The 23,012-nt window shown below is 38.1% G+C and overlaps 1 protein-coding gene across 1 annotated transcript; it reads left to right on the top strand.

Moving 5' to 3' along the window:
- The first annotated feature begins 3,487 nt into the window (after nt 1-3,487).
- LOC146734697 (uncharacterized) lies at nt 3,488-16,518 on the top strand. The gene is made up of 10 exons (XM_085508181.1): nt 3,488-3,682; nt 10,272-10,433; nt 10,741-10,925; nt 13,779-13,929; nt 14,200-14,296; nt 14,437-14,599; nt 14,819-14,963; nt 15,350-15,539; nt 15,656-15,849; nt 16,298-16,518. The coding sequence occupies exons 1-10, from the start codon at nt 3,532-3,534 to the stop codon at nt 16,357-16,359; spliced, it is 1,500 nt and encodes a 499-aa protein (XP_085364307.1). The 5' UTR covers nt 3,488-3,531; the 3' UTR covers nt 16,360-16,518.
- The last annotated feature ends 6,494 nt before the right edge of the window (nt 16,519-23,012 follow it).

Here is a 23,012-nt window from a genome sequence, read left to right as displayed (position 1 = left end):
GTGTAGTGGGATTGTACGTTCTAGGGTGCAGTTAAAGTGTACGTTCCAGGGTGTAGTGAAAGTGTACGTTCTAGGGTGTAGTGAAAGTGTACGTTCTATGGTGTAGTGAAAGTGCATGTTCTAGGATATAGTGAAAGTGTACGTTTCAGGGTGTAGTGAAAGTTTACCTTAGAGGGTGTAGTGAAAGTGTATGTTCTAGGGTGTAGTGAAAGTGTACGTTCTATGGTGTAGTGCGACTGTACGTTCTAGGGTGTAGTGAATGTGCACGTTTTAGGGTGTAGTGAAGGTGCACGTTCTAGGGTGTAGTGAAAATGTACGTTCTAGGGTGTAGTGAAAGTGTACGTTCTAGGGTGTAGTGAAAGTGTACGTTCTAGGGTGTAGTGAAAGTGTACGTTCTAGGGTGTAGTGAGAGTGTACGTTCTAGGGTGTAGTGAAAGTGTATGTTCTAGGGTGGGGTGAAAGTGTACATTCTAGGGTGTAGTGAAAGTGTACGTTCTAGGGTGTAGTGAAAATGCACGTTCTAGGGTGTAGTGAAAGTGTACGTTCAGGGTGCAGTGAAAGTGTACGTTCTAGGGTGTAGTGAAAATGTACGTTCGAGGGTGTAGTGAAAGTGTACGTTCTAGGGTGTAGCGAAAGTGTACGTTTCAGGGTGCAGTGAAAGTGTACGTTCTAGGGTGTAGTGAAAGTGTACGTTCAAGGGTGTAGTGAAAGTGTACGTTCTAGGGTGTAGTGAAAGTGTACGTTCCAGGGTGAAGTGAAAGTGTATGTTCTAAGGTGTAGTGAAAGTGTACGTTCCAGGGTGCAGTGAAAGTGTACGTTCTAGGGTGTAGTGAAAGTGTATGTTCGAGGGTGTAGTGAAAGTGTACGTTCGAGGGTGTAGTGAAAGTGCACGTTCTACGGTGTAGTGAAAGTGCACGTTGTAGGTTGTAGTGAAATTGCACGTTCTAGGGTGTAGTGAAAGTGTACCTTCCAGGGTGCAATGAAAGTGTACGTTATAGGGTGTAGTGAAAGTGTACGTTCTAGGGTGTAGTGGGAGGTAAGTTTTAGGGTGTAGTGGGATTGTACGTTCTAGGGTGCAGTGAAAGTGTACGTTCTAGGGTTCAGTGAAAGTGTACGATCTAGGGTGTAGTGAAAGTGTATATTCTAAGGTGCAGTGGAAGTGTACGTTCCAGGTTGTAGTGAAAGTGTACGTTTTAGGGTGTAGTGAATGTGTACGTTTTAGGGTGTAGTGAAAGTGTACGTTCTAGGGTGTCGTGAAAGTGGACGTTCTAGGGTGTAGTGAAAGTGTGTGTTCTAGGGTGTAGTGAAAGTGTACGTTCTAGGGTGTAGTGAAAGTGTATGTTCTAGGGTGTAGTGGGAGTGTACGTTCTAGGGTGTAGTGAGAGTGTGCGTTCTAGGGTATAGTGAAAGTGTACGTTTCAGGGTGCAGTGAAAGTGTACGTTCTAGGGTGTAGTGAAAGTGTACGTTCAAGGGTGTAGTGAAAGTGTACGTTCTAGGGTGTAGTGAAAGTGTACGTTCCAGGGTGAAGTGAAAGTGTATGTTCTAAGGTGTAGTGAAAGTGTACGTTCCAGGGTGCAGTGAAAGTGTACGTTCTAGGGTGTAGTGAAAGTGTACGTTCGAGGGTGTAGTGAAAGTGTACGTTCGAGGGTGTAGTGAAAGTGCACGTTCTACGGTGTAGTGAAAGTGCACGTTGTAGGTTGTAGTGAAATTGCACGTTCTAGGGTGTAGTGAAAGTGTACCTTCCAGGGTGCAATGAAAGTGTACGTTATAGGGTGTAGTGAAAGTGTACGTTCTAGGGTGTAGTGGGAGGTAAGTTTTAGGGTGTAGTGGGATTGTACGTTCTAGGGTGCAGTGAAAGTGTACGTTCTAGGGTTCAGTGAAAGTGTACGATCTAGGGTGTAGTGAAAGTGTATATTCTAAGGTGCAGTGGAAGTGTACGTTCCAGGTTGTAGTGAAAGTGTACGTTTTAGGGTGTAGTGAAAGTGTACGTTTTAGGGTGTAGTGAAAGTGTACGTTCTAGGGTGTCGTGAAAGTGGACGTTCTAGGGTGTAGTGAAAGTGTGTGTTCTAGGGTGTAGTGAAAGTGTACGTTCTAGGGTGTAGTGAAAGTGTATGTTCTAGGGTGTAGTGGGAGTGTACGTTCTAGGGTGTAGTGAGAGTGTGCGTTCTAGGGTATAGTGAAAGTGTACGTTCTAGGGTGTAATGAAAGTGTACGTTCTAGGGTGTAGTGGGAGTGTACGTTCTAGGGTGTAGTGAGAGTGTGCGTTCTAGGGTGTAATGAAAGTGTACGTTCTAGGGTGTAGTGAAAGTGTACGTTCTAGCGTGTAGTGAAAGTGTACGTTCTAGGGTGTAGTGAAAGTGTACGTTCTAGGGTGTAGTGGGAGTGTACGTTCTAGGGTAATGAGAAAATGAGACGTTACTAAGGTTTAATTAAATAGTTTTTAGCAAGGTATCGAAGGAGTCACCTGCGGTAAATAGTGCACGTCCCGCCCTGGTCAAACCTCATACTTGGGATTTCCATTAGAATAGCGCATTGGATTATTATACATGAGCGGCGCGACGACTACCGCCCTTTAAATGCCGTAAAGAAAATAAAACTTTTCTATAACTTTATAGATTTCTTTAAATGTATTTTTCAACAGAGCATTATATAGCCCGTAAAATAAAGTCATGCAAACATTTCAATCCAAATGGTGGTTGTTAGTTGCGATATTAGATGCCAGACCTTGATAATTTCATTTCATTTACGACATCCAGCTGGAATATATTTATGACTAAGTGAACTTGCTTTTCTTTCTTCATCTTATTTTTATTGTTGTGTGCATATTAAAAAAAGGAGAAAGTGTACGTTACATAATATAAAACCCCAGCACACAGCGTTTCCAAACTTGTCATCACAACTTGCGGCATACACGGATAATTGAATCATGTATATCATCATGTCGACACATGTTCTCACCTCTTCCAAATAAATTGTGCATCTTTTGAACATTTCATCACCTTATATAGGTTTTATAGTTAAAATAAATTGCGCGATAAGGTAGGTCACTGGTTCCATTAAGCTTTTATTATAATTTAATTTCAAAATCAATTAAAAAATTCTAAGTATTATTGATAAACTGCAAAAGTAATTTCCTTCCCTGCATGTTAATGCACACACACTGGTCGTTAAAGACACGCCTGCCATGAGATTATCTCCACTCCAAGAAACCATGCTGTTTACAAATGTACTCTGATAATAACAATCATTGCATCAGGATTTAATTTGCGTTGCAAAAATAACAAAATGCTTTAGTTTAATTTCATATTTAATAAAAGTGGTAAATAGTGACGCAATTTACCTTTTCAGTAATATTAAATGCTGAATATATTGCTTTCATTTCATTCATACGCTAACTACTGGAGGAGAACTCCCGTAATTGTGTTTACCAGTGGGGGTCAAATACTTTATAGTAGGTCATATTGTTTTACCTGTTACCCAAGTGTATATAAAGACAGGTTTGCGTTTATTCATTCACAAGACCTGTTAAGATGTCCCGTAAGCTATCGTGCTGCTTAGTTCTACTTGCATTTAGCAACATTGTGTTAGGCCAAGATTCGGACAACTACAACGATAAACCAGATTTCGGCTGGCCAGAAGAAGATAGGCAAAGAAGAAATGAAGAAATAGAGAAACGAAGCTGTAAGTAGTACGAACAATCACTTGTATCTTTCATAGATGGTTACATCAAATCAATCTAAAGAAGGTGGACTCACAGCAGTGACCATGTAAATACAAAAGATTATTTCTTAATTTGACATTTCTTGTGAATCCTACAGAATCCGGAATGTCACTGAAACCCGCCTCCTAACACCACTATTCTAGCTTGAATTTTTGAGCGGGTAGAGATATTACAAACGACATATAGTAGTGATATTACAAACGACATATAGTAGTGATATTTATTTAGTAAATGAAAAAAGTAAATCGATTGATTTATTGGTTGTCCTTTTGGTCTAATTTCCATACAAACAATTATAATACGTCATTACTGTAATCTATTTATCAATCAATAATTCTATATCCTAAGGAAATCTCTGTTAAAACATAACTAAGATAATAAACGTAATTGTGTAAACAATTTCGAACATTTAAATCACTAGTGTCCCCCTAATTGGAACTGAACGTGCAAAGCACTCAGCAAAACTCAATACAGCATCTAAGTTATGCTGCGTTGTAAACAGGCAGCATGCCGATATGAGACGAACAGTTTACTATCGCTCAGTTTCTACTATTTCCGGGACGTAAAGTTGCTGGAAGATCCATCCATACGCTGTATTTCACTGTTCAAAATATTTCCTCTGTTCGGAATTTACGAAACGAAAAGACCATATTTAAGTAAATTCACTGATGAACTGAACAAAGCTGTGAACATACTACCATATATGGTAAACCATCAGTAACAAAAGTGTGTTTACTTCTGATACTCATTCCGGGAATCAAGGAAACATTTTTTTTTGATAGCAATAATTGGAGTTGACCAGTAAACGGATGTTCAGAGATAAACGATGTATTTTTTTGTTTGTCTAGAAATATTTATTATACTCTTATAGAACGATGGTTTTAGTTTTTAAATGACGACCATATGAAATGAACAATGTGATTTGACGTCGACAATTCACGTTTCATACCAAGACAAAAATAGGGTACCCGTCACAGTAACGGCAATACATTGCTACAAACAGTCGTGACGAATCAACCGTTTTGGCGACAATGTCTACCAATATGGCATAAGTCAAAACATTGATATTTTAAGAAGTATAAAAGCTCTAAATTAACCCGATGTATTGAGATACTATGATGACGTGGCAAAGTATTGAGATACTATGATGCCGTGGCAAAATATTGAGATGCTATGATGACGTGGAAAAGTATTGAGATGCTATGATGACGTGGCAAAGTATTGAGATACTATGATGCCGTGGCAAAGTATTGAGATGCTATGATGACGTGGCAAAGTATTGAGGTGCTATGATGACGTGGCAAAGTATTGAGATAATACGATGACGTGGCAAAGTATTGAGATACTATGATGACGTGGCAAAGTATTGAGATGCTATTATGATGTGGCAAAGTATTGAGATACTATGATGACGTGGCAAAGTATTGAGATGCTATGATGACGTGGCAAAGTATTGAGATACTATGATGACGTGACAAAGTATTGCGATACTATGATGCTGTGGCAAAGTATTGAGATGCTATGATGACGTGGCAAAGTATTGAGATGCTATGATGACGCGGCAAAGTATTGAGATGCTATGATGACGTGGCAAAGTATTGAGATGCTATGATGACGTGGCAAAGTATTGAGATGATATGATGCCGTGGCAAAGTAATGAGGTACTATGATGCCGTGGCAAAGTATTGAGATGCTATGATGACGTGGCAAAGTATTGAGATACTATGATGCCGTGGTAAAGTATTGAGATACTATGATGACGTGGCAAAGTATTGAAATACTATGATGCCGTGGCAAAGTATTGAGATGCTATGATGACGTGGCAAAGTATTGAGATGCTATGATGACGTGGCAAAGTATTGAGATGCTATGATGACGTGGCAAAGTATTGATATGCTATGATGCCGTGGCAAAGTATTGAGATGCTATGATGACGTGGCAAGGTATTGAGATAATACAATGACGTAGCAAAGTATTGAGGTACTATGATGCCGTGGCAAAGTATTGAGGTACTATGATGCCGTGGCTAAGTATTGAGATGCTATGATGACGTGGCAAAGTATTGAGATGATATGATGCCGTGCAAGTTGTGGCAAAGTATTGAGATGCTATGATGACGTGGCAAAGTATTGAGGTACTATGATGACGTGGCAAAGTATTGAGATACTATGATGCCGTGGCAAAATATTGAGATGCTATGATGACGTGGCAAAGTATTGAGATGATATGATGCCGTGGCAAAGTATTGAGGTACTATGATGACGTGGCAAAGTATTGAGATGCTATGATGCCGTGGTAAAGTATTGAGATACTATGATGACGTGACAAAGTATTGAGATACTATGATGCCGTGGCAAAGTATTGAGATGCTATGATGACGTGGCAAAGTATTGAGATGCTATGACGACGTGGCAAAGTATTGATATGCTATGATGCCGTGGCAAAGTATTGAGATACTATGATGACGTGGCAAAGTATTGAGATGCTATGATGACGTGGCAAAGTATTGATATGCTATGATGCCGTGGCAAAGTATTGAGGTACTATGATGACGTGGCAAAGTATTGAGATACTATGATGCCGTGGCAAAATATTGAGATGCTATGATGACGTGGCAAAGTATTGAGATGCTATGATGACGTGGCAAAGTATTGAGATGCTATTATGACGTGGCAAAGTATTGAGATGCTATGATGACGTGGCAAAGTATTGATATGCTATGATGCCGTGGCAAAGTATTGAGATGCTATGATGACGTGGCAAAGTATTGAGATGCTATGATGCCGTGGTAAAGTATTGAGATACTATGATGACGTGACAAAGTATTGAGATACTATGATGCCGTGGCAAAGTATTGAGATGCTATGATGACGTGGCAAAGTATTGAGATGCTATGACGACGTGGCAAAGTATTGATATGCTATGATGCCGTGGCAAAGTATTGAGATACTATGATGACGTGGCAAAGTATTGAGATGCTATGATGACGTGGCAAAGTATTGATATGCTATGATGCCGTGGCAAAGTATTGAGGTACTATGATGACGTGGCAAAGTATTGAGATACTATGATGACGTGGCAAAATATTGAGATGCTATGATGACGTGGCAAAGTATTGAGATGCTATGATGACGTGGCAAAGTATTGAGATGCTATTATGACGTGGCAAAGTATTGAGATGCTATTATGACGTGGCAAAGTATTGAGATACTATGATGACGTGGCAAAGTATTGAGATACTATGATGACGTGGCAAAGTATTGAGATACTATGATGACGTGACAAAGTATTGAGATACTATGATGACGTGGCAAAGTATTGAGATGCTATGATGACGTGGCAAAGTATTGAGATGCTATGATGACGTGGTAAAGTATTGAGATGCTATGATGACGTGGCAAAGTATTGAGGTACTATGATGACGTGGCAAAGTATTGAGATGCTTTGATGCCGTGACAAAGTATTGAGATACTATGATGACGTGGCAAAGTATTGAGATGCTATGATGCCGTGGCAAAGTATTGAGGTACTCTGATGCCGTGGCAAAGTATTGAGATGCTATGATGACGTGGTAAAGTATTGAGATACTATGATGATGTGGCAAAGTATTGAAATAATACAATGACGTGACAAAGTATTGAGATACTATGATGACGTGGCAAATTATTGAGATACTATGATGACGTGACAAAGTATTGAGATACTATGATGACGTGGCAAATTATTGAGATGATATGATGCCGTGGCAAAGTATTGAGGTACTTTGATGCCGTGGCAAAAGTATTGAGATGCTATGATGACGTGGCAAGGTATTGAGATGCTATGATGACGTGGCAAGGTATTGTGATAATACAATGACGTAGCAAAGTATTGAGGTACTATGATGCCGTGGCAAAGTATTGAGGTACTATGATGACGTGACAAAGTATTGAGATACTATGATGCCGTGGCAAAGTATTGAGATGCTATGATGACGTGGCAAAGTATTGAGATGCTATGACGACGTGGCAAAGTATTGATATGCTATGATGCCGTGGCAAAGTATTGAGATACTATGATGACGTGGCAAAGTATTGAGATGCTATGATGACGTGGCAAAGTATTGATATGCTATGATGCCGTGGCAAAGTATTGAGGTACTATGATGACGTGGCAAAGTATTGAGATACTATGATGCCGTGGCAAAATATTGAGATGCTATGATGACGTGGTAAAGTATTGAGATACTATGATGATGTGGCAAAGTATTGAAATAATACAATGACGTGACAAAGTATTGAGATACTATGATGACGTGGCAAATTATTGAGATACTATGATGACGTGACAAAGTATTGAGATACTATGATGACGTGGCAAATTATTGAGATGATATGATGCCGTGGCAAAGTATTGAGGTACTTTGATGCCGTGGCAAAAGTATTGAGATGCTATGATGACGTGGTAAAGTATTGAGATACTATGATGACGTGGCAAAGTATTGAAATACTATGATGCTGTGGCAAAGTATTGAGATGCTATGATGACGTGGCAAAGTATTCAGATTACATGATGACGTGGCAAAGTATTGATATGCTATGATGCCGTGGCAAAGTATTTAGACGCTATGATGACGTGGCAAAGTATTGAGATGCTACATGTATGATGACGTGGCAAAGTATTGAGATGCTATGATGACGTGGCAAAGTATTGAGATGATATGATGCCGTGGCAATGTATTTAGGTACTATGATGACGTGGCAAATTATTGAGATGCTATGATGACGTGGCAAAGTATTGAGATGCTATGATGACGTGGCAAAGTATTGAGATGCTATGATGACGTGGTAAAGTATTGAGATGCTATGATGATGTGGCAAAGTATTGAGATGCTATGATGACGTGGCAAAATATTGAGATGCTATGATGACGTGGCAAAGTATTGAGATGATATGATGCCGTGGCAAAGTATTGAGATGATATGATGCCGTGGCTAAGTATTGGGATGCTATGATGACGTGGCAAAGTATTGAGATGATATGATGCCGTGGCAAAGTATTGAGGTACTATGATGCCGTGGCAAAGTATTGAGATGCTATGATGCCGTGGCAAAGTATTGAGATGCTATGATGCCGTGGCAAAGTATTGAGATGCTATGATGACGTGGCAAAGTATTGAGATGATATGATGCCGTGGCAAAGTATTGAGATACTATGATGCCGTGGCAAAGTATTGAGGTACTATGATGCCGTGGCAAAGTATTGAGGTACTATGATGACGTGGCAAAGTATTGAGGTACTATGATGACGTGGCAAAGTATTGAGATGCTTTGATGCCGTGACAAAGTATTGAGATACTATGATGACGTGGCAAAGTATTGAGATGCTATGATGCCGTGGCAAAGTATTGATATGCTATGATGACGTGGCAAAGTATTGATATCCTATGATGCCGTGGCAAAGTATTGATATGCTATGATGCCGTGGCAAAGTATTGATATGCTATGATGACGTGGCAAAGTATTGATATGCTATGATGACGTGGCAAAGTATTGATATGCTATGATGCCGTGGCAAAGTATTGATATGCTATGATGCCGTGGCAAAGTATTGATATGCTATGATGCCGTGGCAAAGTATTGATATGCTATGATGACGTGGCAAAGTATTGAGATGCTATGATGACGTGGCAAAGTATTGCGATACTATGATGACGTGGATGACTATTATCTGGAGTCTGTTAAATGACTTGTTCAACACTCATTACTACGTCACAAAATGTCGTGTATCAACTAAGCAGAACAAATCAAATGAGGTACACTGAATAACGATAATGAGGATTACATGAGTCTGCTTATGATAACGTAATAAAAATGTACTATTCTTGTTCTTGATGAATGGGTTATGGAGTTGTCGTGATGGAGTTGCGTAATCTGTGTTCAAAGTGCAAGAACGCTAGATTCTCTAATGGCAATCCAATAACTGGTCATGATAATATCTAATGTTTTTAATATTATATGCATATAGAAACAAATCTAGGCAACAACATTCTCAAGATGACCTCTGACATATGTCAGCAAGTTTATTATTGAGTTGAATATTTCATTATATGCAGTTTTAAAATTGTCCTTGTGTTTTCCATTGACCAGCATACTATTCTGACGTCATTTAGAAGTAAGTGCAAATAATACTGGTATATTTAAAAACACACAACTTGTGATGAACTAATTGCAAAAATATAGTATATTTTGTGTATATATATTTATATATATTATGGTATTTATAGCGCTTTTAAAAAATATTCTCTAGTCTAACAAAGACGTATCACATGATCATTTTACATTAAAAGCTAAAACATTAAATTCACAATCAGTGATTCTAAAAATTACGCAAACAGTTACAATTACGTTGAAAATCTATTATAATCAAGTGTGTCTAAATGCTGAACTTTAATCTAGAGATTAGTTTTTATTATACATAAAAATTGTCATTACATGTGTACAACTGAGATGCTGCAGCTAGCAAGATTCATTCATAACGTTTAAGTTTATAACCTTTCTTTTGTTCCTAGTTATACCCCATGACTATAGCAAGCTTATACACAATAGCATTCTATTCTATGAAGCACAACGTTCTGGTAAACTGCCGGCTGATAATCGCATTCCATGGCGTGGCGATTCGGCGTTGGACGATGGTTTACCTGAAGTAGATTTAACAGGTGGTTGGTACGATGGTGAGTATTCGAATATATATAGTAATATGAATGATTACACTGAGGAATGATTGATTGATTGATTGATTGATTGATTGATTGATTGATTGAGTGAGTGAGTGAGTGAGTGAGTGAGTGAGTGAGTGAGTGAGTGAGTGAGTGAGTGAGTGAGTGAGTGAGTGAGTGTGTGTGTGTGTGTGTGTGTGTGTGTGAGTGAGTGAGTGAGTGGTACACATGCTACTAGCAAAATATAAACGTCACCAAAATGCATAATATGCATACATATTTTTTATAATGGGATTTGACTCTTTATGTTTTTCATTCACAGCTGGTGACAATCTTAAATTCAATTTACCCATGGCGTACAGTACCGCTGTTATTGGTTATGGATTAATAATATGGAAAGATGCCTACAACAGTTCTAATGAATACACGAATGCAATGAACCAAATTAAATGGCCATGTGACTATTTCATAAAGTGCCATGTCAGTCCAAATGAATATTATTATCAGGTAGCAGCATACGTAAATTATTAAAACCTCTTTCAAAATAGTCCACGTTCTCACGTGATTAGTATTGATGGTGCTGTGAACATTTACAAAAATACAGTCATCTAAACAAATCTCAGGCCCGTAGTTTGGGGACGGGGGTCGGGGGGTTCGGTCGAACCCCCTAAATTTTGGAAGTGAATAGATTTATTAGATGATAATAAAACAAACAGTATTAATTAAAATAATTATTATCGCTTAAATCACTTGACTCAGCGAGGTAATTATCAGACTCAGGCGAAATTGCATAGTAATGAACATTTTGGTGGAAACAAGCTTTAAATGTAAATCGTGAAGTCGCCGTCTGTACTCAACAGCAGCAAATAAAAAAAAAATGTTATAAATTGGCAAGCTTTTATTCGGTGATTCCGTGATGGTGTAATGAAGATCGCGTTCAAGCAGCTGATGTTAAATATTAAAACAACATTTGAACAAATAATGTAATGGTAGTCACACTCTGAAGGATGTGGTGGTCCTGAATAGGTCCGTGTGTCTTGTGCTAGTGTTCGCTCAGTTAGTAAAGTGTGGGAATCGAACGGGATTGACACGACAACACGACACTGTACTTTCCTAGTTTGGTTCATTAGTTTTGTATTCTTCAAGTTAATGATGGCATATATAAGGTTTTGTTCCAAGTGTATCAGCCAAATGTAGTTAACTTATTGTATTAGTACGTGTAGCCTCTGTTATTGAACAATAGTGTACAGCTACGGGTTGGACATATCATTAAAAAATGCCGAAGATTTATCATCACGAGTTGTATAGGTCGAAGAGCTTCTTGCAGCCAACAATTTACCGCACAGTGTTGCTTCAGCACTGAAACTATGTCTTAGAAAATTTACTATATTTTAGTGGGTTCATAAAAAGGAGATGTAGTCATTGAAGTTATGCTTATTATTGTACCGCCCCCTAAACAGATTTACAGTGAACCAAAAAGAGTTACATACTGTAAGAAACTTGGTAGTATGCCATTTGTTAGTGCATTTAATATGTTTGATGCAATCATTGTGCCAGCCATTTCTTATTGTAGCGATTTGGCGTTACGAAAACTCGGAAATCGAGCGGGTACGGACAACATTTTGCAGATACAAATGTATCCACTTAGCGTTAATAGTTGTACAAACCATGTAGCGATGTTGGACGAATGTGGAAGGCTGCCATTATGCTGTGGTTATTTCAAGCCTTGTATCTCATATTGGTTAAAATTACTTGAAGTAAAAAAATAGCTGGAACTCCAAAACATGTTATATAATGCTTAAACGATTAGACAAGACCGACAGACTTACTTGGGAAACCCACATACAAATCTCCTGTTCAAATATGGTTTCGGCATTGTCTGGTTTGAAAAACAAGTTGGAGATACTGCAAATTTCTTAGGGATATTTACTCAAAGAATAAACAATTGTTGTCAGCAAGAATGGCATGCCTCAATTTCACAATCATTTAGGCTGTGTACTTTCGGAAAAAATATTAGTAGTATTATAACCTGGGAGATTTATTGGCAAGCAATTATATACTAAAATATATACTGACGAGTTTTCGCTGTTTTGGCCATAAACATAATGTTGAATTAGGCAGACACACAAAAATACAGTTAGATCAATAAATTTTTAGTTTTTGCAGTGATACGTTTGAATTTAGCATGGTAGAAAATGAAACTCACTTTGTTTTTATATGTCCATTTTCAATGATCTACAGGCTGATCGTTTGTCAATAACCCTATGCAATTATGCAAATACTGACAGTCTGGGCTTACTTCGTCGCTACACAAACTGCCACACCATATATCAACTAGCTCTTATCTTTTAAAAGTTTTCGAGCGACGAGATGAATCCAGCTTAACTTGAGTACCATATGTTTACATGGATATTGTATTGTTTTTAAAACGTGCTATGCACTTTTCAGCCCATTACATTTTGTACGATGGGCTGAGGCTCTGTACATAAATAAAATTACAAAATACAAAATTGACTAATACTAAATTGAATAATTGTAGACAGATTTCGACATGAAATCGTGTCACTTTTATGAGCGCTAACATCCACGAAGAGCAAAAGAACTCGTGAGTAGCATTCTACCTTAAAATGCTTAGACAATAATGCTAAGTCTTGTCTTTTTTGTGTATAACATTTTGTCGTAGTGGATCTATGGTGTGTGTGTGTGTGTGTGTGTCTGTGGGTGGGGAATGGCTCAGGACCCCTTCTCTAAAATGGTAAAATAGTTTAAAGATGTTATGTGAAATAAGTTACCAACGTAACACAAAGTAAACCCGAGAATATAAAAATGTCTGTAACAGAGCTCTAAGACACTTTTTGAATATTATAAAATTCACACGTTTCACGTCAAATATATTATTGTTGTACGGGCCTGAATCTGTATATCAGTATAGATTCAAACCACCTGTTTCATATTTGTTGCCACACATTTGATCTAGTTGAACCCCAGCATGACTATTAATGAGAAATATTTGTCAGAAACTGGCTAGATAGAAATGACTCATTCTGAAATTGGAACAAGTGTGCATGGTTCTCAGTGTGTATTTTCAATGTGTTATTGTTATCTCAAGATGTGTTGTTGGGACGGTGCTGTGCCGGCATCTGTCTGTGCTTATGATACAAAGTGATGGATTAAACATCCATACACTCCTCCTTGTTATGTCAGACACGCATATTTGATAGTAAGGGATATCACAGTGTTATATATAATCACGAATATGGATTCGATAAATTCTGAATGCGAAATGTCTTCAGAACATGTGCAAGAATTGATTGTTTTTGTATAACTATAAATTGTGTAAATACATAATCACTCTTTAAGGTTGGAAATGATCATTCCGAGTGGACACGTCCAGAGGATATGACAGCACCAAGACCAATATACAAAATTGACTGTGATCACCCAGGTTCAGATGTAGCAGGTCTAACTGCTGCTGCCTTGGCAATGTGTTCTAAAGTATGGGAAGACGAAGGTGAGTTACAAACGTTATACATAGAATGTAGCTGGTCCCATGAAATGAGACTGTTTGACTCCCAAATTCATGATGGCACATTTTTACAGACCCGAAATTTTCTAAATGTATTTCTTTGCTGCTATTATAAGAATGTTGAAGGACGTGAATGACCTTCCCGATATTCTGTTGAGTTGTATTCCAAGTCACCGACTGAATAACATACCCAGAGTCACAATTATATTATGTTGTTATGTGATAACTTATAATAGCAATATTTTGTTTTAATAGACCCTGACTACTCATCTCTGTGTTTGAGAAAGGCTAAAAGTTTGTATAAGTTTGCAATGACATACCGCGGTTCGTACCCATCTGATAAATATTACATGTGAGTATATTATTAATTGTCGGACCATTCACAAATGTACCATAGCTAAGAAAAAGAATTCAATATATCAATCAACTGAGTATATCGACATGGCAGACAATCAATAAGATGATTCAGCTAATTCTTCTGTTCCATTGAAGGTCTGACAAGTTCGGCGATGACTTGGGTTTGGCAGCTGCCCTTCTCCATTTTGTAACCAGAGACACAACATATTTAGATGAAGCAATAGTACTTTATGGAGAATACGGACTGTATGGTCGTTCGTACGCATTTGGATGGGGAGATGTTCGTGAATTGGTGAAAGTATGTAGATTTATTCATAAATATCCCCAACTATTTGTTCCCTAAATCGGCTTCTAATTTTACCACCTGGTGCATTTGTTATTAAAGGGAATGAACGTAAATTTGTTCACCAGAAAATAAACCAATTACCACTAATCTTTACCAAAGTTGCCTATATACTAGTAAGCTCACTTCTTCGAAATAAAAAATTAACTTTTAATTTTAATTTTATGAACATAGATTGTGATATGGCGAGAGTTAAAATCAGGTAGATACGAAAGAAACATAAAAAGATATCTGGATACATGGATGTTAGATGGTGGACTGTACTATACTGATGGAGGAATGGTATTCAGAGACTTATGGGGATCTTTAAGATATTCCGGTGATATGCAACATTCATTTTTGATTCTGATAAAAAAAAACAATTCCATTCTATATTATTTATATGTTCGGCTTAGCGTACTACAAACTTCCTTTAATACATCTTTCTTACAATTTGCGTGACGAAGTGTTTTAATTATGTTAATAGTGACACGAAAGTGTTCAAAGCACCGATGTCGCTTTGTTTTGTTGTCCTATCAATAATGATTTAACTGTATTTTAGATAACAGACGATTGCATCGCCAAATACATTGCCTTCACCCATATACGTCATTGTTAGGCCACAGAAGACACTCGAAGACGAGATTTATAAGAAAGATGTACTTTTTTGCCCCTAGTGACATGCATGTCGTTTTGTTTAATATTTTTCTTTTTTTCTTGTTTAAGCCGCTACATCCTTCATTGCACTATTAGCTGCTGATTCAGGTGTTACCAGTGATATTACCGATGATGGTGTTATATACAGGGAATTTGCTTGCAAACAAATTAACTACATATTAGGCGATAATCCCAGTAGTCGAAGTTATGTCATCGGGTACGGTAATAATTGTCCTAAACAACCCCACCACCGTGCAAGGTGAGTTTAATTTATTTACTTGTGGATTGTAAGGTTGTTGAAGTCTACTCATTGACGCTAAATATTGACATTTTATTTTTTCTGTGTGTATCATATGTAACACGTAATTGTTACAGCTCGTGTCCAGCAAACTTCGAATCATGTAACAACAAGAATAGTTTTGGCTGGGATGGCGATAATCATAACGAGCTTATTGGTGCACTGGTTGGTGGTCCTGACGATTATGATTGGTATGAAGACAGTAGATATGATTACGTACTGAATGAAGTAGCCTGCGACTACAATGCTGGATTCCAGTCCGCGTTAGCTGGTAATGTACCTGAATGTATTACATTACAATTCACACAAATGCATTCTAAGATGGGTGGATATGTTCGTAAGGACACTCGCATGTGTCAACTCGTAGGAAAGCCAAACGTAGAAGTATTATATATCTCACTATAGCCATCGGTGTTGATAAAAACCAACATGCTCATCTTGAAAAAAAAAAACTATTTTCGGAGATTTATAATTGACTGATTTTGGGATAGGTTGTTTGCAAAAACTTCATAGGCATCCATAACACTCGTAAGCTTTCGGCAACTTTGTATTCTTATATTTATTTATAACTTTTGAAAGCTTCTCATAGACTTTCAAAATGCTTTAATAAACTTAATTTTCGTAATCCTCATAGGTTTACAGTTCCCCTATAGGCTTTTACTACACAAGCTGCAAAGCTTGCAAACTCATGAAGCCTTATTTCTTTGTTCTATACACAGGATTAAAATCACTGGAATTAAGAGGCAAACTTCCGGAGGCATGTAAGATCTTAATGGCATAATCCTAATTTGGTTAGAGCTCAACGATATAGTCGAAATGTTATCACTCTGGATTCCTTTCTTGTGTGTTTGTTATTTGTCAACCAATACTCGCAAAATTTAATGTAATAGTGTGCACAGTGCATCAACATGTATCAATAAATTGGACATAACATACTCAATCGCAGGTGTTTCAATAAAAGTTAAAAAACACAAAACAAACGACTGACAACAATTAACAATAACAAATCAAAACAACCAAAAAGTACAGTACAGTACAGTACAGTGATTTTTGATTTACGGATAAGTAAAACGAAATAACATTAACGGATGTGACTGATAACTTTTACTATGAAAACTTTAGCACCCCGTTGGCAGGCCAGTCACACTGGTTCTCACCACAAGAGGTTACGATCCCCCCTGCCAAATGCTAAGGAAAACTGAAACTAATATCTACATATTTACATGAAAAATTGTCCGCCTATGCGGCTCTGTTTGTGCAGGAGTTTTACGACCGTATGCCTTTACTGACGTCAACCAAACTTATCATGTGTAAAGTTGGCACCCAAGGCTGACAGGTACTACACCTTGCCCAAGGGTGACCTGGAGGTAGTTGTGGCAAAGGGTAACGTCATTCTTCCAAGTCCATAGACTCCACAACCGGATGTAGTTAAAAATCTTACCCAGGACAAATATATACATATTTAAATAAACGTAATAACACGTTATTTTTTTCAAAATGGAACTATTTTGTCCATGTTTATTTCATTTATGCACGAAATGTGTGATAATGTAGTATTGTGATGATAATATAGCAGAAAAACGTATTATCGTGGGATATGCATACGTTTACTAAACGTTGCCTTTATTTGAGGCTGAGTTGGTGCAAGGTTTTTACGACCGTATGCCCTTACTGACGTCAACCAAGGCTGACAGGTTTTGCTGGTGATGCGAGTTTTGAGAATTTCCAACGGATCCACAAAAGCACTTCCCTCCTGTTTATTCCGCCGTGAGATATGGATAGCTACTTTTGCAGTGATAAGGATAAAAATGAACATACTCTCACACTGACGAGAGAGAAAACGTGAGTGGTGAGATGGCAAAATAATGAACCACCAAGGAGGAACCGTCAAACCTGGTTGTAAAAATTCAGTAGAAATGCGCGAAATGAAGCGACAGAGGGCGCCAATCGCCGGACATTCACTAAAAATGTGAATGAGGGAATCCAGATCACAACAAAGTGAGCAGTTTTCAGAATCGGCCCCAGCAAGGAAACCAGCAGTAGTATATGCACCATGCATTACACGCCATTGCAAACCAGGGGCGGATCCAGCAAAATGTATTGAGGGGGGGGGGTCCAGACTTATATGTCGAATACACGGGACCGTGCGATTCGGACGATGCTATGCGTAATCCAGATGCATTTTCATGCGTTTGGAGGGGGCCATAGACCCCCTTGCCCTCCCCCCTCTGGATCCGCCACTGTTGCAAACCTCCCTCACGTTTTGTGATGGGGGGCAGTATAACACCTATTGAAATTGGGTTTAATATCTGAAGGCAAGACCACAAGGTCACGCCACACAGTGTCAAGTTTGTCCGGGTGACGAATTTTGTTCATAACAGCTATGAGGTATTTGTATGTAGCTCCTTTTTCATGTTTGTATAGTGACACATTCAGTTCGTCTGAGAAATGTAGCTGGAAACCGAGGTGACTAGATACAGGTTGATCGAGTTGTCTTTTAATTTTGTGTTTATGGTTGCTTTCAATTTACCAGGAATAGCATTATGTACAACATTTAAACTTAGCTCAAGTATACGTCTGGAGTGTATATTGACTTTATTAACAAAAAAGCGCTAGGAAGCAAGGTGTTGATTGGTGGTGATTGATTGAAAAATTAATCAGTTAATCTAAAACACGGATGATCATAATCAGAATATAAATAACGCCGCACGTATTCAAGGCGCATACTGTCAGTGCGAAATGGCAAGTGTGTGAGATTTTGACCACCATTTTCTCTGGGCAAATACAAAGTTTTCGCCTGCACCAGTGGCGGATCCAGGGGGCAGGGGGGGCAGGGGGGCCATCCCTCCCCAAACGCATGACGATTCATATCAACTGGATTACGCATAGATTCTCTGCGATCTTAAGCGAAGCTTCCCCTCCCCCCAATACATTTTGCTGGATGCGCCACTGGCCTGCACCCAATGGCGACCTTGCCATAAAAAGTTTACAAACGATCTTTGGAGTGAGGAGATAATATCAGGGGGAGGGGACAAACTGTACAAGCGATAGAATAATTGTGACGAAGGCAAATTGTTGATGCGCACCCTCTGTACGACATCGAAGGAGCAAAATGCGCCCAAAACTCCATTTTGTTTTCAACTTTTTTTTTCAAGGGCGAGCTGCTAGTATTTAAAAGTTGATTTTGGAATTGGATGCGCTCACATACGTTTCCAACCATTGTGTTAGTTTATTAAAGTCTTGTTTGCGTGTAGGGCTCATACCACTAGTTGAAACTCCATAGACGACAATGTTAACATATGATGAGATTGCTATATGAAAATAATAAACAAAGTTGAAAACATAGTTCTAAAATGGGAAATCAACATGCCTGTAATCAACCACATGAAAAAAACACATGTTGGCCAGCTCAAACTCTTGCAAAACTCGGGAAACAAGACGCACCTACTGTATTTGGACTGCACCTAGAGAAATCACTGGAAAAACACCAAGATTAGAACATCCAAATAGACACGGAATAATCCCACAGGTACACAGCCGCTAAGTAGTAAACAAAAGACCACATGTTAGTCTCACTTCTGACCCAGGTGATCGCGCCCTCAAACAGGGAACACCTGAGAAAAAAAATATTTAAAAAATGTCATTGGTTTTTGCTAGGCATTTAAATTAATTAGTGGCATGAGACCTGTAATGAATATTTCTGTCATCAGCATATGCTGTCAGTTTGCTGTTTAGTCCGTTACTCTTAATACTAGTAATTCATCATCGTAGTGTCATTCAACGTGACCGGTCTAATACTAGTAATTCATCATCGTAGTGTCATACAACGTGACCGGTCTAATACTAGTAATTCATCATCGTAGTGTCATACAACGTGACCGGTCTAATACTAGTAATTCATCATCGTAGTGTCATTCAACATGACCGGTCTAATACTAGTAATTCACCATCTTAGTGTCATTCAACGTGACCGGTCTAATACTAGTAATTCATCATCGTAGTGTCATTCAACATGACCGGTCTAATGCTAGTAATTCACCATCTTAGTGTCATTCAACGTGACCGGTCTAATACTAGTAATTCATCATCGTAGTGTCATTCAACGTGACCGGTCTAATACTAGTAATTCACCATCATAATGTCATACAACGTGACCGGTCTAATACTAGTAATTCACCATCGTAGTGTCATACAACGTGACCGGTCTAATACTAGTAACTCATCATCATAGTCTCTCAACGTGACATTCAGTGTGCAATGCCAGAATTGAAATCTTTAAAATTGAGACATTAAATTGATGACCTCGACTGACATAAGTTTATCAATTTTTAACACGAACATAGCCTTGGGTATTATAACACATTAGCATCGTTATGAAATCTATCATGGATACCATTACCCAGCAATACAGTACAACATTGCTTTACTGTCAACGTTAGCAAATATCTTTTTAAGGTCGATGGAAGCGGAGTATGTGAATAGACTATTTACCAATCTATTTCTGACGATGGAAGTCAAAACGAAAATATTAACCTCATTTGACTTATTTTTGTATACAATCGTTCTGCTCATCAACGATTTTAAGATTTAGAGCATAATTACAAAACATAACTTTCATACAACTCTTCCACACATTGTATTCGAGTGACTAATTATAAACCTCCATTGGAATACTATTTATTCCCGAGTGAGCTTCTTTTGATTTGTGTACGATATGTTAGCTTCTGAAATTTATTAATAAATTTCAGAAGCTAAGTAAAAGTTTGTTTTTGTGTGTACATGGCAGACGCTGAATCTTATTCAAATATGGCCTGTAAAGATGTAATTTGTGCAACCCACGCGCGCATACTATCGGCACGGCAGATTGAAATTCAGAGTTTAATATAAAATCATCCAGATTGCTGACCGACCGACCGTCATTGCAGATATCAATATTATCTCGTGTTATCCTGTAAATAATAAAGAAAATGTATCAGAACATAGGCAATACTTTTCATTCACAGAATTGTAAAATGTATGCGACTACCATATCGTCACTACATTGACTGTTACTGTGAGCAAACGATAATGTGGAATTTGTCATTCAAGTTGAAGAGGCTATATTTGCTCAAATATTGGAATCTGACCTTGTTATCACATTAGATGTCAAGCATTGATTACACTATTCAGGTGGTAAAATAATACAACTGCCACTGTACCCTTTCATGAAATTGATGTATACGTGACATTAGAATTCAGCTTGCCATTACACGTAACAAATCATTCATGAATGCAGGTTAATAGATTCGTCCCATTAGTTACCCATTCATTTAATAATTATGTGAATTGACAATCTATGAATTGAAATCTCCATGAATAATATAGCATCAACGCCAGATATATTTAATCACGATATGAATGAGGACTTTCATACGGTCATACAACAATCGGTGTGGCTATTTCAAAGATGGTAGAATCACTTCTTCAAAAATACAGTAACATCATCATAATATGCTTTAATGATATTCATATTATAATTGTTGAGTGCTTTATTGTAACTTTTGTACCGAATACAAGCAGACATTTGTGAACATTGACACTCAGTAAAGTGAACCAATGATACTGTCATATACACACCTTATACGCAAAATAACAATAGACTTTGAGGTTGTTTTTTTGAATAACAACCTCCAACGATATTTGAAAAGAATGGGAGATATTATAAACCTGCCATACACGACTTCGTCTCGTGTCATACGTTTGTTGCACATTTATTGTTTTCAATCAAATATTATGTTGACACATACTGCTATAACTGATCAGATATTTCCGATAATAGTAAACACGCAATTGTTGTAAACAATTCTAGCTTCAGCGTCTTGGGTGTTTAGTTTATGCTTTCCAATATCCACAGGAGATGACGTCTCTGAATAGTCAACAAGGTCGACGTTTACTTGCTTGAAGGTTGTAGCAGCAGCGGGACCATTCAAAATATCGCTTACTTTCTTCTCCTCGGTCTGTGATGTGCATTTATAACTGCGAACACCTGTAGAATAAACATTGTCAAGATAATTTAAATTGAATTAGGTTTTTCATTTGATCATGCATTCATTTAAAATTCTTTGATAAAAAAATCAACCAGTAAAAACGTGCTTTGCTACTTTTTTTATAGTGATAGCAATATATTAATAATGTTAAAGTCTGGTTACCTTCTACTGAGCGGTGTCCCGTTCGTTCCATTATGAGTTGCTCATCAACACCATGCAGATAAAGACTGGTCGCAGCTGTAGCACGTAGACTATGGTTTGCAAAGTTTCTAACAGATCGGAATAAATCTGGCACCGCGAGTTAAATAGAATTGTGACCCATCGGCTGCTTAGTAAACCATACCTTATCGGATTCTTCGTATTTACGCCGGGGTTGCAGGTAGATTGCTTTGTTTTCCATCGGGTGGGCAGAGTGTTGTGTACTTCTTGTACATTCTAATATGGAATTATTGGGGTTTTCCAGCATTTGCATAATGCATTACCTCCTTTCCTCTTACTCTGCGATGCTTTAGACCACCTTGGTTGCTTTTCGACAAGTCTTACACATACTTCAAATAAGACGTTTTACCTGGTGACTTGTGTAAAGTGATTTGGGGTGGGTCAAAACGTAGAGCTCAATGTTCCATTCCGCTTCTGAAGGCAAAGTGTTTGCCATTTAGAAATACCATAGTGCCAACAGGAACCTGGGGAGAATAGTTTCCTAGCAGCTTCAATTTCCACAGTAACGCAGTTTGGGTATTGGTAATTTCCTCAGCTTGTTTTGTTTTTTAGCCCAACCCCAAAATAGACAATCTTTTCATTTCTGAATCGAGCACTTGACGAAAACCCTGGAATTCTTTCACTTAGAATATTTAGAGACGTTTGCAGTTCAGAACAACGGTAGCTTTGCAAACCCATGATCAAAGATAACAATGTTTTTGGAGGATATCAATTCCCATCCACTTTGCGCACCTCTAGAACGAAATAAGCCAAGTCCACGACAGGCATTACTTTGATGCAGTCATACATTTTCACCAGTCGTTAATTCCAGTCAGATGTCATTTCGTACCATCGCCAATTCATTAAAAGTACGCAGAGCCTACATGTTACGTCGCCTTGCATTTTTCGGTATTGAATCCTTGGCGACGGCCCGTACAGCAGAATCCGACACTGGGTTGCAAAACCGTCCACTCTGGATTTCCTGCAATATGATAAAACAAGTTGCATGTAAAGTCAAGTTTACTTTTTTTAATACAAGAATATGATAAACCAGTAATTGTAGTCAATGAAGTGAGAAAATTCTTACTTGTGGAACAGTACCTGGTTCCATATCGACATTATCAAACCGGAACTGATTAAAATATTCAGCTGCCCGCGTTGCTTCTATTAGGTCATCGTCGAAACGTCCGAGAAAGTGGGATATGCTTCC

This window comes from Saccoglossus kowalevskii, chromosome 14 (genome assembly GCF_978046115.1).
Source record: "Saccoglossus kowalevskii chromosome 14, keSacKowa6.1, whole genome shotgun sequence".
In the NCBI taxonomy this organism is placed as follows: Eukaryota; Metazoa; Hemichordata; class Enteropneusta; family Harrimaniidae; genus Saccoglossus; species Saccoglossus kowalevskii.
Note: the sequence above shows the minus strand (reverse complement) of the source record. Positions and strands in the feature narration are given on the sequence as shown.

Bases quoted from the DNA above. Each gene is read 5' to 3' on its own strand.
- LOC146734697 (XM_085508181.1), top strand. From the start codon at position 3,532: ATGTCCCGTAAGCTATCGTGCTGCTTAGTTCTACTTGCATTTAGCAAC. The intron at 10,926-13,778 runs GTAGCAGCATAC...TCACTCTTTAAG, and splicing joins CAAATGAATATTATTATCAG to GTTGGAAATGATCATTCCGA. The intron at 14,964-15,349 runs GTGATATGCAAC...TTCTTGTTTAAG, and splicing joins GGGATCTTTAAGATATTCCG to CCGCTACATCCTTCATTGCA.